Source organism: Micrasema longulum, unplaced genomic scaffold (assembly GCF_059751315.1).
Source record: "Micrasema longulum isolate JH-2025_06_02 unplaced genomic scaffold, ASM5975131v1 h1tg000299l, whole genome shotgun sequence".
NCBI lineage: Eukaryota > Metazoa > Arthropoda > Insecta > Trichoptera > Brachycentridae > Micrasema > Micrasema longulum.
Window position 1 is genome coordinate 733,193 of NW_028277503.1, and position 15,574 is coordinate 748,766.

Here is a 15,574-nt window from a genome sequence, read left to right on the forward strand (position 1 = left end):
ATATTTATAGACCTAAGTGTTGATATAAAATTAAATAAAGTACAGGCATAAAAATTATAATATGGATATTATGCTTGCTTATATAGTATCTATATTATACTAACCAAAAGTTTGAAAAATAAGAGAACCAGTACTACTACTTGTGAATTAAAACTACATGTGGCATGCAACAAATATTAGGTTCTCACATTAGGAAAAATATGAAAACGTTTCACTATATTCATAAGAAAAATATAGCATTGAACTATCGGGGGTCAAGTATATCAATAAGGTAATAATACATTAACACACATATTGCATAATTACCTTGATCATAAATTACATAAAGGTAAAAAAGATGACCAGATTTCAGTTGTCAAATCTGTGTAGCAAAAAATATTACAGTGAGGGTGAAATAATGTCATGGTATCAGATTAGTGAAAGCGTTCTTGGTTGCTCTTCTCCTTTCTTCTATGCGGTCTCGAGACTTGGACAGTTGAAAGAAAATAGACGCCTTTGAAATGTGGCAATAAAGAAGAATCCTAAGTAAATTCAGGGGCTTAGGGTCATAAGGGCGAAACTACAAAAAATGCTGTTTTGTGTTAAGTACTAATCCGATATCCAAACAAAATATCCCGTTAGTGACAAAAAGATGAAACTCATCCGATAAGTAGTTACCTAGATAAATTTGTGTGAAACTACAAATGAAGCGTTTTGTTTAGTCAGAAGAATAAAACACCTTTTACATCATTTTGTTAATTTACTAATGTAAGCGCAAGTTAGGGTCATATAGACGAAAGCGTAGTTTCATATTTTTAACTCTAAAACATTTTATGCTCTATTAACTGTATTTTTTATTTTCTTTATTTGTTACCCTTAAAAGACAGTATTATTTTTTGAAAACTGTTTTATCATTTATCTCAAAACTGTGTTTTTGTAGTTTCGCCCTTATGACCCTTAACCCACGAATTATGCATGGAAAGAGGAACGAATTTGTCCATACTCCAAGAACAACAAACAAACACAAGACAAAGAATTCTACATTTAAATTTGTTGCAGCAGAGAGGGAAAACATTTTGAGAAAGGAATGTGGAAGTCTAGGCATTTACAGAGCTTATGACCTGTCATTCGCTGGTTTAAGTGGCCAGTTTACACAATGTGTAACATTCACCATTCTGCCTATGTTAAAATACCCCAAATCTTCCATCTGTTGACTTTTGTAGAGTAGACGAGCTGAAACCTTTATCACGTGGGTGAGATTCATCCAGCTGAACCCATTCGCCTAATAAGCAATGCCTGAAAACAATTTTTCAATTTTTATACTTCTATGCAACACTGAGTTAAATCAATGACGTTCTGAGTTTGTCCAAATAAGAGGTTCAGCCAGATGAATCTCACCCGCATGATAAAGGTTTCAGCTCTTTTACCTCACAAAAGTCAACATGTGGAAGAGTTCAGGAAATGTGGATGTTTAAACATGGGCAGAATGGTGAATGCAACACAGTGTGTAAAGTGCTCACTTAAATCAGTCAATGACAGGTCATAAGCACCGTAAATGCCTAGACTTCCATATTCCCTTCTCAAAATTATTTTACTCTCTATTGCAATAAATTTAGATCTAAATAACTCCCTAGAGAGGAAATCCAGCCTGCCTACAAACATTTGGACATGCTCAAAACATTATTGAATTCAACGTTTATTTGGCCATATCTTGGGACGAGAATGTACAAACCTCAAGAATGCTAGGCAGCATGTCTGGAAGAAGATCGATGGATAGATTCCCCCCTATCAGATGGATGGATCAGGTTAAGGAGGCTGCCAATTCGCAAATATGATGAATATTATCTCGAATGAATAACCCACTTATTACCGAGTAACAAATCAGCTTCATGGGGTGATTTGGTAATGAGGAAGTTCAGTGGTTTTTTATATATATTTATTTGTTAATGAGTATCAAAACTAAGCCAGAAAAATATTTTTAAATGTCGTATTATCAGCGCTATTATTTAAAATTTTGTAATTTTGAAATTACTCCGCCTGTGACATTACAAGTTCTTTTAGGTGAGTTGTCCTGATTGATGAGTTAGCTTCCCGGTAACCGTAAATTTATCACAACACTATTGTTGGCTGATTTCGGAGAGCTAGTGATGTCGTTCAAAGTATTTCATTTTAGAGAAGTTTCGCCGTACAATTAAATTGCTCTAATTTTTACGGCGTGTAAGAAAACATTTTTTATATCCGATTTCCTGATAAATCGAACTTCCTCATTGTCTTTGCTTTACTACAAGACTGAAGGGTTGGGTTCAATTTCCAACATCAGCAAATAACATAAATTTTTGACAAGTACCTACATATTTTATTGGACATTTATGTATTTTGATTTGTAATAGAAGGTTGGGAGGTTAAAATGCTTTTTGTTGATGTGTACAAGAAAAGATAAAGAAGACGCTAACGATTGTGAGGTTGTGTTACTTTAAACATGCAGATTTTTAAATACATTTGCAATAATTAGTGGTAAAATATGTCATCCATCATGTAAAAATATACATTTAAAATACATCACATAATTATGCCATTACTTACTTACTTATAAACAGAATAATTAACAAGAAATTAGCATAATAAATATAATGTTCATTTATAAATCTTAAAATATTATTATGCAGCAAGCTAAATTGCAGTGAATCAAATTAATTTATGTTATGTTGAAATACTTGTTGCAAGTGTCAAGGAATTTCCAATTTTCAGAATTCAATTATGCACTTCTTGACCAATTAACAAACTGTAGAAAGTTGAAGGAAAAGTAATCATGATAATAATTTACGAAGTAAGCAGGTATTTGGTGGGTGTTTGCCCTGAGGCAATGCTAAAGCTGGCGAAACAAAGTTACATGAATTCAACATGATAAGTATGAAATAATTAATCCACCGGGTTAAAGACCATCAATATCATTAAGCGGATTACCTTTTTTCGATTATGCTTACACAAAATCATTTAGTACACGACAAGCTTTGGTTCAGCGTGGTTCAACTTTTTATTTATTTTTTTATGTTTTAAAAATGGCAGTTGTTTTAGGAAAACTAGTGCAGTTATACAACTATTTAAATGTGGATATCAGTGGTAAGGACTTCATTACCATTTCTATTTTTTTATTGTAATAAAAATAAAATATCGCCATAGATCAAAAACAGCACAACCAGTAAAAATATGAAATATTCAATATATTTTGCAACATTCTAAAAATGTACAGTAGAACTTCTTTTATCCAAACTTCAGTCATCCGGATTGCCAAATATCAAGACAGGAAATAAAAAATTAAGGAAAACAATACCTACCTGTAAAGGTATAAATATTACGTACACGCATAGATATTATTTTATTATTATCTGCCATTAGATTAATAAAAATATAAATGTTAGGAGCGAATGCATAATGAGTAAACTGTTTTTTTAATACATACATGATAATTTTCATGATAGAATACATAATGAAACAAATAATCAAGAATAAGTATTCAGAAAGCTTTGTAATGAATAATGCAAGGTAATCAATCATGTAATAGGGAATTTTGAATACTTAAAAAATAAATGAGGAAGTTCAGCACTACGGGAAGGATATAAAAAATGTTTTCATACATGCGGTAAAAATAAGAGCATTTAATTGTACGGCAAAGTGTCTTAAAAATGTATAAAAAAATAAATAAAAACAAGTTTTGATAAAAATGAACTACTTTAAAACTGTTCTGGTTAACCGATCAATTATGTGTTGTATTAGATTTTCGGTTTCCGGGAAGCCATGTTAAGCGTGTTTTCACTGCAATGATAATATTACGATACATAAAAATATAAAAAACAGTTTGATAGTCTATTAACAAATAAAAAACCACCGATCTTCCTCATTGTATATACATAACAAAATGTCATACATTTGCCAGACATAAATGCTCATAACTGTACTAAGTTTCTAAAATCAATATGTATTTAATGAAATTTGTAGCGATTTGTTCGCTTTCTATATCATTAATATGAATACATTATATATATATAAATAGACCAAATCAAATTACTAATAGAAATAGTAAGTTCTTTTAAAGACTATTGTCAGTTTTGGTCAGCAGTATTAATTTTACAAGTTAAGCATACAATAACTACATTGTTTACCACCAGGTTAAAGGTCAGTCAAGTTCCTGGATTAATTACCATATCATATACGGTACAAAAAAATAATGTAGAATTTAAGAATCCAATGACAATTAGAAATTTTTTACTGGAATAATATAAAGGTGTCAAAAACTGTGAATTTTTTTCTCTCTTAAAAAAACCATATTCGTCTTTTTTTATAGATATTATGTAAAATATATTATAGGTACAGGATATAATGATGAATGTTCAAATTACAAGTTTTGGGAAAGAACGTTTTTAAGTTTTTAAACCTCTTGGATATAAAAAAAAAACTGATAATTATAAAAGAACCTGCTGAATGTAAAAAGTCTATACTGTTTTATATCATCTAAAATGATTGTCATTAAGACCTAAATTTGTTGCACTGTTGCATGGTAAAATGTTATGTATGGTCTGTATTGTTGTATGGCTGTGAGACTTGGACTCTGAAAGTGAACACTATGAATAGGCTGGAGGCTTTTGAGATGTGGTTGCATCGCAGAATGCTTAAGATATCTTGGACAGACCTGATAACGAACTCAGAAGTCTTAAGTCGAGCTAGAACGAACAGAAAACTCTTAACCACCATAAAAGTTCGTAAAATGTCATATCTGGGGCATAAAATGAGTGGAGAAAAGTACCACTTGTTTTAGTTATTTTGAAAGGCAAGATTGAGGGTCACAAAGGGGCTGGAAGAAGACAGATGTCCTGGCTGCGAAATATACGAGACTGGACTGGCTTCAGGACTATGGAGCAGATTTTCCGGGCAGCACAGGACAGAGAGACTTGTGATTGTCAACGTTGGGGATCCCTGACAGGGCACTAAGAGAAGAAGAAGTTGCATTTACAGGACTTGTGACCTGTCATTGGCTGGTTTAAGCGGTTACTTTACACACTGTGTAACATTCGCGATTCTACCTATGTCTAAACATTCACATTTCCTCAACTCTTCCATCTGTTGATTTTTATGAAGTACTTTTACAGCTCTTTAGCTGAAACCTCAATCATGTGGGTGAGATTCATCCGGCTTAACCTATCCACCTGCTAGGCAACGCCTGAAAATAATTTTCCGATTTTCACACTTCTTCTTATACCAGTTAGTTTAATCAACAATGTTTTGAGTATGTTCAAACGCTTGTAGACAGGCTGGATTTCCTCCCTAGAGAGATATTTGTAAATTTGTTGCGATAGATGCCTAGACTTCCATATTCTCTTTTCAAAAATGTTTTCTCTCTCTATTGTGACAAATTTAGATCTAAATAACTCCCTAGGGAGCAAATCCAGCCAGTCTACAAGCATTTGGACATGCTCAAAACATTGTTGATTTTCATTAATATTAAATTATCGCTTTATTTCCAATATTTAACTGACATCCACTCTTTATGGATTTATTTCTTGTTCAATTATCTTGGAAAGTAGGGCCTTAATGACAAATTTCAATAAACTAAAATGTAGATTGTGTGAACTGTCATCAAATGCCATTACTAAACCAATTTAAAACACATTAAAATTGACATCCATGTTTTATATCCTGTACCCTTCACACAATTACAAACATATACATAGTATTAAAAACATAAGTAAATATTACATTTAAATGACTTTTAACCTAATTTTTAAAATATCAAAAAAGAAGCAAATTTGGGGAAGCCCAAAGCACTTGATTTAATTTAAGTATTGTTACACGGCGATACATTAATTTATGTGCATTTCAATTCGGAACAAATGAGTACAATAGATTGTACCAAAGGAAATATAAATCAGTGACTTTTTTAATCAATTACTTTTTCTTTCTGTATAATCAACTACTGTCGGTGAAAACACTCGGTCCACATACTTGAAGACCGTCTTAAAGACTGACTCTTTCTATAGGTTTCGCTTATACTAAAAAAACTTTATTTTTCCAATAAAAGGTTACTTTTTAAAATGTCAATTTCATAAACCGCAATTTTAATTTACTCTACTGCTATCATTACCCCCTTTCTCTGTGAGTGTGTCAAATCATACAGAAGGGTTATGTCGGATAATGTCATTCTTCCTCTGAGCATATTGCAATTATGCAAATGGTAACAAAAACTGTACATGATCAGATGCAATATTTTTTTAAAAGTTATCAGTTGAAAACAAAAATACTATAAATTATAAAATACTAGCGGACCCGACAGACGTTTTCCTGCCCAAACGTTGGCTTGCCTGCTATTAGCTTGGAAAAATACTTTTCATTGATGAGTAGGTACTTAGGTACTGGTTTATAGTTGAATTCCAAAACATAAAATAAATATTTTTTCAAATATGCCATTCTTTTTGCAATCGTCAAACTCCGGTCGTCTCACCAACAAAGGGGTGTACTTATGTAGGAATACGTTTTTTTTTAAATGTATTGAATTTAATATTATTTTAGTGTTATAAAAATCCAATAAAAAGAAATAAATGGGTAGAAATTATAAGGAATTGAGGGAAGAGTCTGATTGAGATCCACAAAAAACAAATGCTGTTTGTGAAAATTCAAAAACAAACTTATTTTATACACAAAAAAACAATATCTTTCCATTTTTGCAAGTGCATTCTCCTCAAATGCAACCCTGGTAGATCGATGAATAAAACATTTATGCTCCTAACTTCTTTTTTACATATTCGATTGAAGATTTTAATATCTACGAACACGCACAGCGCAAAGATCTATATTTCTCTGAAAACCGCACGTAAATCGGTTAAGCCGTTTAGGAGGAGTACGGTGACATCACACGTACAAAGGAATTATATATATAAAGATAATAAATTGTTCAAAATTATATTTGTACTTACGTAATTTGATGATGATACACAAACACACATAACAAGCAACCAGTCAAACATCAATCCATTACACGATCATTAAACAGGATAGAATGAAATTGATTGATTTTTTATAAACAATGTTGTTAGTAACGAATAAATAAATTAAATAAGAGAAAATTGATTTGATTTCTGCTTTTCAGATCCACGCACTAATGATTGGTTCCTCATGAGCAGTCCTATTCCTGGGATTATAATATTAGGAATTTACCTCTATACAGTATTAACTTTAGGCCCAAAACTTATGGAAAATAGACAACCATTTTCACTAAAACATACACTCATAGCGTACAACGCCATACAAATAGTGGCGTGTTTTTATACAGTGTATCAGGTAACATATTTTTCAATGACACAATGACTTATAAACTTTATGAAGGCTGGAAAGGCCTAAATACTTTGATGTAGTTTTTTCCCCTTGTTTCATATTTTTAAATATAATTGTGTTAATTAACAAACAAGATTGAAACTGCAGAAACTGAAAAGGCAAGATGAAAAGTTGTTTATAATTTTTATAAAGATGTGTGAAACTTACTTACTAAACTAATCTATAAAATATAGATATCCAACAGATCAAAATAATGTTTTTTGAGTTATTGCCATAAATTTTTGTCATAATCAACTACAAACACGTAATAAATTCTTCTGTTAAGTGTTTTTGTAATATTTAAGATATTAAAATTATGTCAATAATATATAGTATAACTAAGTTTGTACAAAATATATAATAATTGCATAAGTTTGTTTATATTTCAGGGAATCGTGTTGGCATGGGGAAATAATTACAAATGGATCTGTGAACCGGTAGATTTTTCAAATAGCACTGTAGCTTTAGACATTGCCAACAAATTTTGCTATGGATATTTTTTCATCAAACTAGCAGATCTTTTTGATACGGTATGTGTATTTTTCTACGTCAATAACCTAACAGCAAAAACATACATTCATACTTATAATACCTACTTAGGTACACAATTATTTCAGTATGTACATACGATTTTTTTATTTTTAAAACAAGTGAAACATTTAAAGAACAATAGAGAAAGAATATCTAAGTCTAGGCATTTACAGGGCATATGACATATCATTAGCTGGATTAAGTTGTCACTTTACACACTGTGTAATATTCACCATTCTGCCTGTTGGAACATCCGTATTTCCAAACATTCTCTAAAATGTTTTTTATCTCAATTGCAATATGTTGATTTCAATAACTCCCAGGGGGGCTATTCTGAATCTTCATGCAGGGGTAGAGAAGATTTCTACTTGGGGATTTTTATTTTTTGCATGCAACTACACTTTGCTTCAAATATACACACTGATGGTTAAACATCAAATTCTGTCAAATAAACAGTTTTATAATTCGACATAGTAAAACTATTTGAAAAATTGAAAAAAATTAATACGGTTTGGTCTATTCAACCTAATTAAGTGTTTTGTTATTTTACGTAATTTGACGTTTAATCATCAGTGTGGCCATATATGAAGCAGTGTAGTAGCAAAAAATACAAATCCCCAAGTAGAAATATTTCATATCCCCATGAGAAGATTCAGAATAGCACTCTAGGGTGAAATCCAGTCCGTGTTGACAAAAATTTGGCCCAACTCAAAACATTGTTGCAAAAAAGATACTCTGACCTATTTTTACATCCGATTTCCCCTAACACTGAATTTCCTCATTTTGCAAGCACTGATTATTACAATTATTTATTTTTAGGTATTCTTTGTAATGCGAAAAAAACAGAACCAAGTAACATTTCTACATGTTTATCACCACACTGGAATGGTTGTTCTATCATGGAGTGTAGTTAAGTGGCTTCCAGGTATTAATATATTATCTTACAACAGTTTATTGAAGTTGAATACAAGTCAAAAATTTACACTTGTTATTATTTTGGGCAAATAGCAATTCACCCTTTAAACAAATGGCAAATTAATTTCAAGGGATCAATTGGTACATATCATGTTCCCGCTGTCAGTTTTAACACTTATACTCAATATTTATCCAGCTTCACACACGAGGGGCTCATTTGGGTTTAAACTTATAAGATTTAAAATTCACGCCAATATCAAGGATATATCACCTTTAATGTAAGTGGGTACATATTATTATGTCCCCATTTTTGCCAATAATGTTAAAGAATATCATGTATAAGAAAAATCAAGTTTAACGAAATTGAAGCCATTTTAATTTGACATAGTTGTACCAAAATACAGTAATAAAAATCAGAATAAACTTATAGTAAAATGTTCCTTTGATATTGAATTCCAAAAGATCACAAAGATAACAATTAAAAAGATTAGATTCAAAAGATTTGTAATATTAAAAACATGTTTAAATATATCTATAGTGCAAAAAGAATAGTATTAAATTGACCAGTTTACAAGGGTTGATTGATATGATCCACCCCTGACCTATTTCAAAGTGAATGATAAAAGAATTTGGTACCTTATTTTTCAATGTTATCTCCCTGAACTTGTGCACTTCTTCCAGGAATGCTTTTTCTTAAGCTAGGGTTTCCTAGGACAGCGGTGCCCGTATTTTAACGGCCGTAGTGAACGGTGATGCGGTGGATAACCGTCGTAACGGTGACTAGAGTGTGGTTTCCTAGGAAAACAGTGTTATCAACACCATTTAACACCGTTTCACTAGGAAACCACTCTCTAGTCGACGTTACGACGGCTGTCTACCGCATCACCGTTCACTACGGCCGTTAAAATACGGGCACCGCTGTCCTAGGAAACCCTAGCTTTATCCACTTTAAAATAGGTGAGGATATCAATCATTCCTTGTAAAGATGCGTGATAAAAGATAATTAGTAAAAAACATACATAAATGGTAAGATCACAAGTATCTATTTATACATGTAGTTTTAAATGATGTCTTACTATGGAAATTTCCTCATAACATTTTACATATATAATTCAAATGGAATTGTTTTCCAGGTGGGCATGGAACATTCCTGCTACTGCTTAACTCTTGTGTTCATATTGTGATGTATTTCTACTACTTGCTAACCGCTTACGACGAGTCTTTTAAACGTTCCACTTGGTGGAAGAAACATGTTACACAAATTCAAATTGTAAGTTTATTTTATAACATTTTTATAATTAAGGTTATGTAAATGTGCTGAGGACGGTGGCATGCACAAACAGACCGCGACCCGCCTAAGAATTGCCGGAGCAACTTTTAACATGATGCATGCTCTCTGGAATTCGGTCAAAACAAAATACTGATTATTCACCTCTTGTTGCATTACTTGAGTGCGGAACTAGGGGATGCGGGATTGATATGGGCAGAGGCGAGTGCCAGATAGTGGTAGGGTCTCAAGACGCCTAGTGATGTCCACATGCTCCACTAAAGAGCGTATGTGGAATAATGCGCTCAGTAGCTGCAAGACTTGTTGTTATCTAACTTCTGTTTTTATAAATTTGTTTTTTATTTCATTTTTTAAAATATCACTAAAACTCTAAACTCCATTGTCAAATAAAAAAATAGAAATGTAAATAGGGGCTAGATTTCTTATTGTCCATGCGCTCTGAAGCCGCAAGACGTGTAATCTAGCTCCTATATATCATAACCAGAGACGAGAAACAAGAATCCTAACCGTCCATGCGCTCTGTAGCTGCAAGATGTGCTGGGATATTTTTTTATTGTACAGTGCCCTTGAGGTGATTTTCACAAAAACGGCGCTATATAAATTATCCAAATATATTTATATATATATATAATAATGATTAAGAGTAGTATTAAAAACACAGTTCAAAAGAGTGTATAAAATAATAATCCACTAAATACAATGATGAGCAACCAAAAATATTTTTATCGAATTTTAATAACTTTTTAATAAGGAAGTTTAGAATTCATTTCAATTTTTTTACTGTACCATTTAACTCCAAAAAAATTTTTTTAAATTGATTTCTATGATTTTTTTAAAGGATTTTAATTTTTTAAATCTCTACTTTCATTTTTACTCAAGACCTTGTCACATTTACTTATATTCTACAAAATCTGTAGAATTTTTCAATCATAGTAGACCATAGCCAAATGGGCATTTATGATTGGTAAAGTAATTTATAAATTATGACCACATTAGTGTGTGTATTTTTTTCTTCGTACTTCTTAGAGAAGTTTTGCTGTATAATGAAATGTTTCTATTGTCATTATGTATGAGAAATAAAATAAAAAAAATGTGTTCTTATGATTTACCAAAATATTTCATTTTGAGGGCTATTTTCAACGAGTTGTAAATAACTCACTATAAGAAAATGGGAATCCAGTCGGGGCAGAGTGGGATTTGAATCACGGACCTTTGAGCCGTGAGTACGAGACACTAGCCACGGGATCACAACCCAGGGGCGAACCGTGTATAGAAGCGATTATGCGCAGCTTACCATTATATTTGACAAACCATAATAATGTTTTATTGCAACTTTATTTACAGAAAAACAAATAAATATGAATAAAGCGCGCCCAGCGCCCGCGGTGAGCCAGAAACTAGTCGATTATTCCAGCTTATTTTTTCATACAAATAAGTATACTATATTTTGAATGTATTAACCCCAGTGCGGGTTTTTTCTCCTAGATTAAACTTGCAGATTACACAAATTATTTGAAGATTCTTGATTTGGAAAACAGTATTTCAAACATTATTTCTTAAGGACTATTTTTCTTTAAGATGGTACTTTTGACATAAGACCATAATTACTTTCATGCATCATATTGCAGGACATATAGCGCTCCATGCGGCCGTTTTTAGCACTATTAATTACTAGAACAATTCAGCCAGTTGACATTTCAATTGAATACCCAATGTCGACTGAATTCATAGTGGTATTTTATATTTATTTTTTAATTAATTATATATTAAAGTAATAGATAATATTTATTTATTTTACATAAACGGCATAAATTGCCTTTAACATATATTGAACATAAATATGAAAAAAAATAAAAAAATACATATTTAAAAACATAACGAAAAATCATAAAATTGCATAACTATAACAATAGTAACAAGTAGGTATACACATAAGCAAACAAAAATATTTACGAAATAAATATGAAAAAACAAAAAAAGGAAAAACATTTTTAAATATAAAGAAAAGTTTAAGAATAATATTGCGAGAGAAAAAAAGAAATCAGACTCGTTTTATAACTATCAAGTCCAGAACCAAATATTTCAGCCTTGTCCTCATACTGTTTGCCATATCTATGGAGCCTAGGGATAGGCGAGTGCATGTGAAAGTTGGTCCTAGAACTTGCAGAACAAAAAGGAGATCTGTGGCGGGTATGTCAACCAGGTACACGGAAACACACCAACTCCAGCAAATCTGGACAGTCAATTAATGAATCGATCACTTTAAAAAGTAATATTATGTCAGTTAGGATTCTTCTATCAGAAAGTCTTTTAAGATTTGCTGAAGACAACAATTTATTGTAATAAAATAAAGCAGCTGGAATATGAAGTTTAAAATTAATCTATTTTAGAAATTTCTTCTGGACGCGCTCGAGTGAATCAGAATTTGCACGATAATGGGGCGACCAGACTAGAGAAATGTATTCTAAACGACTATATATATCTATATAATATAATATATCACGAAGTTACATCGTTTGAGTTGATTTCATGGATGAGAATTGTAGTATCACACAGAAGCACAAAAAAATTTCAATTTATAGTATATATTACTTACATTATATTATGTACCTCCTATGTAGGTACAAATATATGATATTTTTTTATAGCTTACCTGCAAATAAAATCACCATTCGCCACTGCCACAACCTGATACGTTTTTATGACTAAATTAAATTTAAATAACATTTTGCATTATTTCTTTTACAGATCCAGTTTGGTATTCTTGCACTACACTTCAGTGCAATTTTCTTGGCAAAGGATTGCCATTATCCGAGTTTCCCTTCATTTGTGTTGATACCGCAAAACTTTTTTATGGCAATATTGTTCTGCGACTTTTACAGGAAAACATACATTATTAAAAAACCAAAGAAAGTTGAATAAGTATTAAATAGGGATAGATAATTATTTAAGTCACTTAATTTAACAATAAAACGGATTATTTAATTTTGACAAAGAAAAGTACAGACGGTCAACACTATTTAATATAAAATTCAGTTTATACTTTCTACTTTCTCAAAAGTATGAGAATATTACCGATATTTAAAATAAAAACGATAATGTTAAAATGTTATTTTTTCAATTAGGTGATCAATTTCAAATCATAAACTAAGCTTTTACTTATTAACATAAGTCAAAACGAACGAACATTAAAATACGCATTTCATACAAATAAATTAATATGCACAACATTACTGTGTTTTCCGAATAATATAAAAATATTCTTTTCTTGAAATATATATTTATTACTAACGATAAGATCTTTTTTATTTCAATTTTAAGCAACAAAAACCCAATGTTGGCAAATTATATTTGTAATTAATCCATCTGAAATAAATCACAAAGACAAAGTCCATAAATATAATAAATCTGGAATATACCAATTAAATTGTAATGATTGTGATTCAATCTACATTGGAAAAACTAAAAGAAACTTTAATATTAGAGTAAAAGAACACTTAAGATGCTTAAATAATAATAATTTTTCTGAATTCGCAAATCATCTGATAGAAATTAATCATAACTTCAATAAAGATACTGAATTAAAAGTACTTCATGTTGAAAATAAAATATTAAAATTAGACAACTTAGAAATCTTAGAAATTAAAAAAGCGATTCATAATAAGAAAACAATAATTAATAACCAAATAAACTATATTTCTTTTAGTCCTCTCCTGGCTTACTTCGAAAATAATGATATCAGATTACCACCCGTGTAAGAGAAAAAAAACACTTGATTTATTGGGTCCACGTGTAGTATTTAGTGAACATGATAGAAATAAAATAAAAAGGAATCCATTCATTAGTTACGTAAACCTTGACAAAGAAGCTTGTTTGAAGCTTTGAAACCGGTCGGTGAAAAACAAAAATTAGTGGTTAAAAACAAAGTTGTTTTATTTATTTTATTAAAATATATGTGATATTTAGAGCGGATTTTTACTATTCTAATTATATACATAACTATCCATGTACAAAATACATGTTTTCATACATAATTTAAGATTGAAGAAATGAGCACATTTAAAACAGCTGGCTGTTGGCGTCATCCGTCATCCCTGCTGAGTGCGTTTCAACTAATCTTCCGTATAACTGAAGCATAGTAAGGTGTGCTTAATGTCACACGTAGGACACGAAACATCTCATTTTCAGATAGTTAAAAATATGCACATTTTAAGCCTTTGTTAGAAATTTATCTGGCGTCGCATGGAAAAAATAATAATACTGTAAATACCTCAAAGTAATAATACGCCACCCGCTTATAGTCGGCCATACGAACAAAAGCCGTTCTATGATTATCAATCACGAAGTTAGCTACAGTTTACCGAAACCACCTGTTACATGTTTGTTGTTAAACCAAAAATTTGGAACGCTATTGTTCTATGCAATAGAGCGAAAGGGCATCTCTATAAGCGGGAGTGAATTATTACGATACCATTACTTAAGCTTATTTAAAAAAGTAAGAAGAATATACATGATTTCTTGGATAATATTCAAAAAGTAAAACATTTTACTAAAAAAATTGACAAGATACACACCCATATCTACACCGCAAGACAAAAAAAATTACGAGTTTACCTGCTACCGCGCCCCTTGACTTTACTGAACCCTTTTTCTAAGAAATCCTTTATCGATACCTCTTTCTTTTGTTTAATAAATTAAGGACACTATGTGTCACCTTTCTACAATATTTACATTTTAAAATGTCTCAACAGTCTTGTTTTACCCGCGTTTGAGTGAACATAACACAACAATCATGGAAAGTGCAAAGCAAATGTCGATTGCGATAAAATCCAAAATAATCACATTGTCGCAAGAAAACATATCTAATTGTGAAATATCTCGTCGAGTATTCAGAAGGTGCAGTGAGGTTTTTATTTTAAAAAATCCAAGAAACTGGATCCATAGAACGGAAAAAAGGAAGCGGACGGGGGCGCGTGACATCTGCCCGAGATGATCGCTTAATAAAAAAAATTGTTATGCGCGATCGATTTTTAACGGCACCTGAAATACACGCAGAGGTGCAGTCTACCAGCACATCAACATTTTCAGTAAAAACAGTGTCCAGGCGGCTGTTGGAGCATGGTTTCCAAGCACGGAGTCCCGCAAAGAAACCATTACTCACGGAGACAAAATGAAGAAGGCTAGACTGGATTGGGCGAAAGAGCACCAGAATTGGACCTTGGAGGATTGGCAAAATGTTGTTTTCTCTGATGAATCAAAATTCAACCTTTTTGGTCCAGACGGCAGAAAGATAGTTCGACGAAAACGTGGGGAAAGATATCATCCGTCGTGCGTCACTCGAACCGTTAAACATTCACCCTACGTGATGATTTGGGGGTGCATGACAGCATACGGTTTAGGACCTCTAAATTTTGTACAGGGTACGATGAATGCCATTCAGTACAAAAAAGTGTTAAAAAAACATATTATTCCAACAATCGAGGACATTACGCAGTATAC

At 31.6% G+C, this 15,574-nt stretch overlaps 1 protein-coding gene across 1 annotated transcript; it reads left to right on the plus strand.

Moving 5' to 3' along the window:
• Positions 1 to 2,977: 2,977 nt before the first annotated feature.
• LOC148282753 (very long chain fatty acid elongase 7-like) lies at positions 2,978 to 14,001 on the plus strand. The gene is made up of 6 exons (XM_088224611.1): positions 2,978 to 3,099; positions 7,118 to 7,308; positions 7,731 to 7,871; positions 8,692 to 8,797; positions 9,921 to 10,057; positions 12,824 to 14,001. The coding sequence occupies exons 1-6, from the start codon at positions 3,039 to 3,041 to the stop codon at positions 12,995 to 12,997; spliced, it is 810 nt and encodes a 269-aa protein (XP_088080737.1). The 5' UTR covers positions 2,978 to 3,038; the 3' UTR covers positions 12,998 to 14,001.
• Positions 14,002 to 15,574: the final 1,573 nt, after the last annotated feature.

Bases quoted from the DNA above. Each gene is read 5' to 3' on its own strand.
- LOC148282753 (XM_088224611.1), top strand. From the start codon at position 3,039: ATGGCAGTTGTTTTAGGAAAACTAGTGCAGTTATACAACTATTTAAAT. The intron at 7,309-7,730 runs GTAACATATTTT...TTTATATTTCAG, and splicing joins GTTTTTATACAGTGTATCAG to GGAATCGTGTTGGCATGGGG. The intron at 7,872-8,691 runs GTATGTGTATTT...ATTTATTTTTAG, and splicing joins TAGCAGATCTTTTTGATACG to GTATTCTTTGTAATGCGAAA.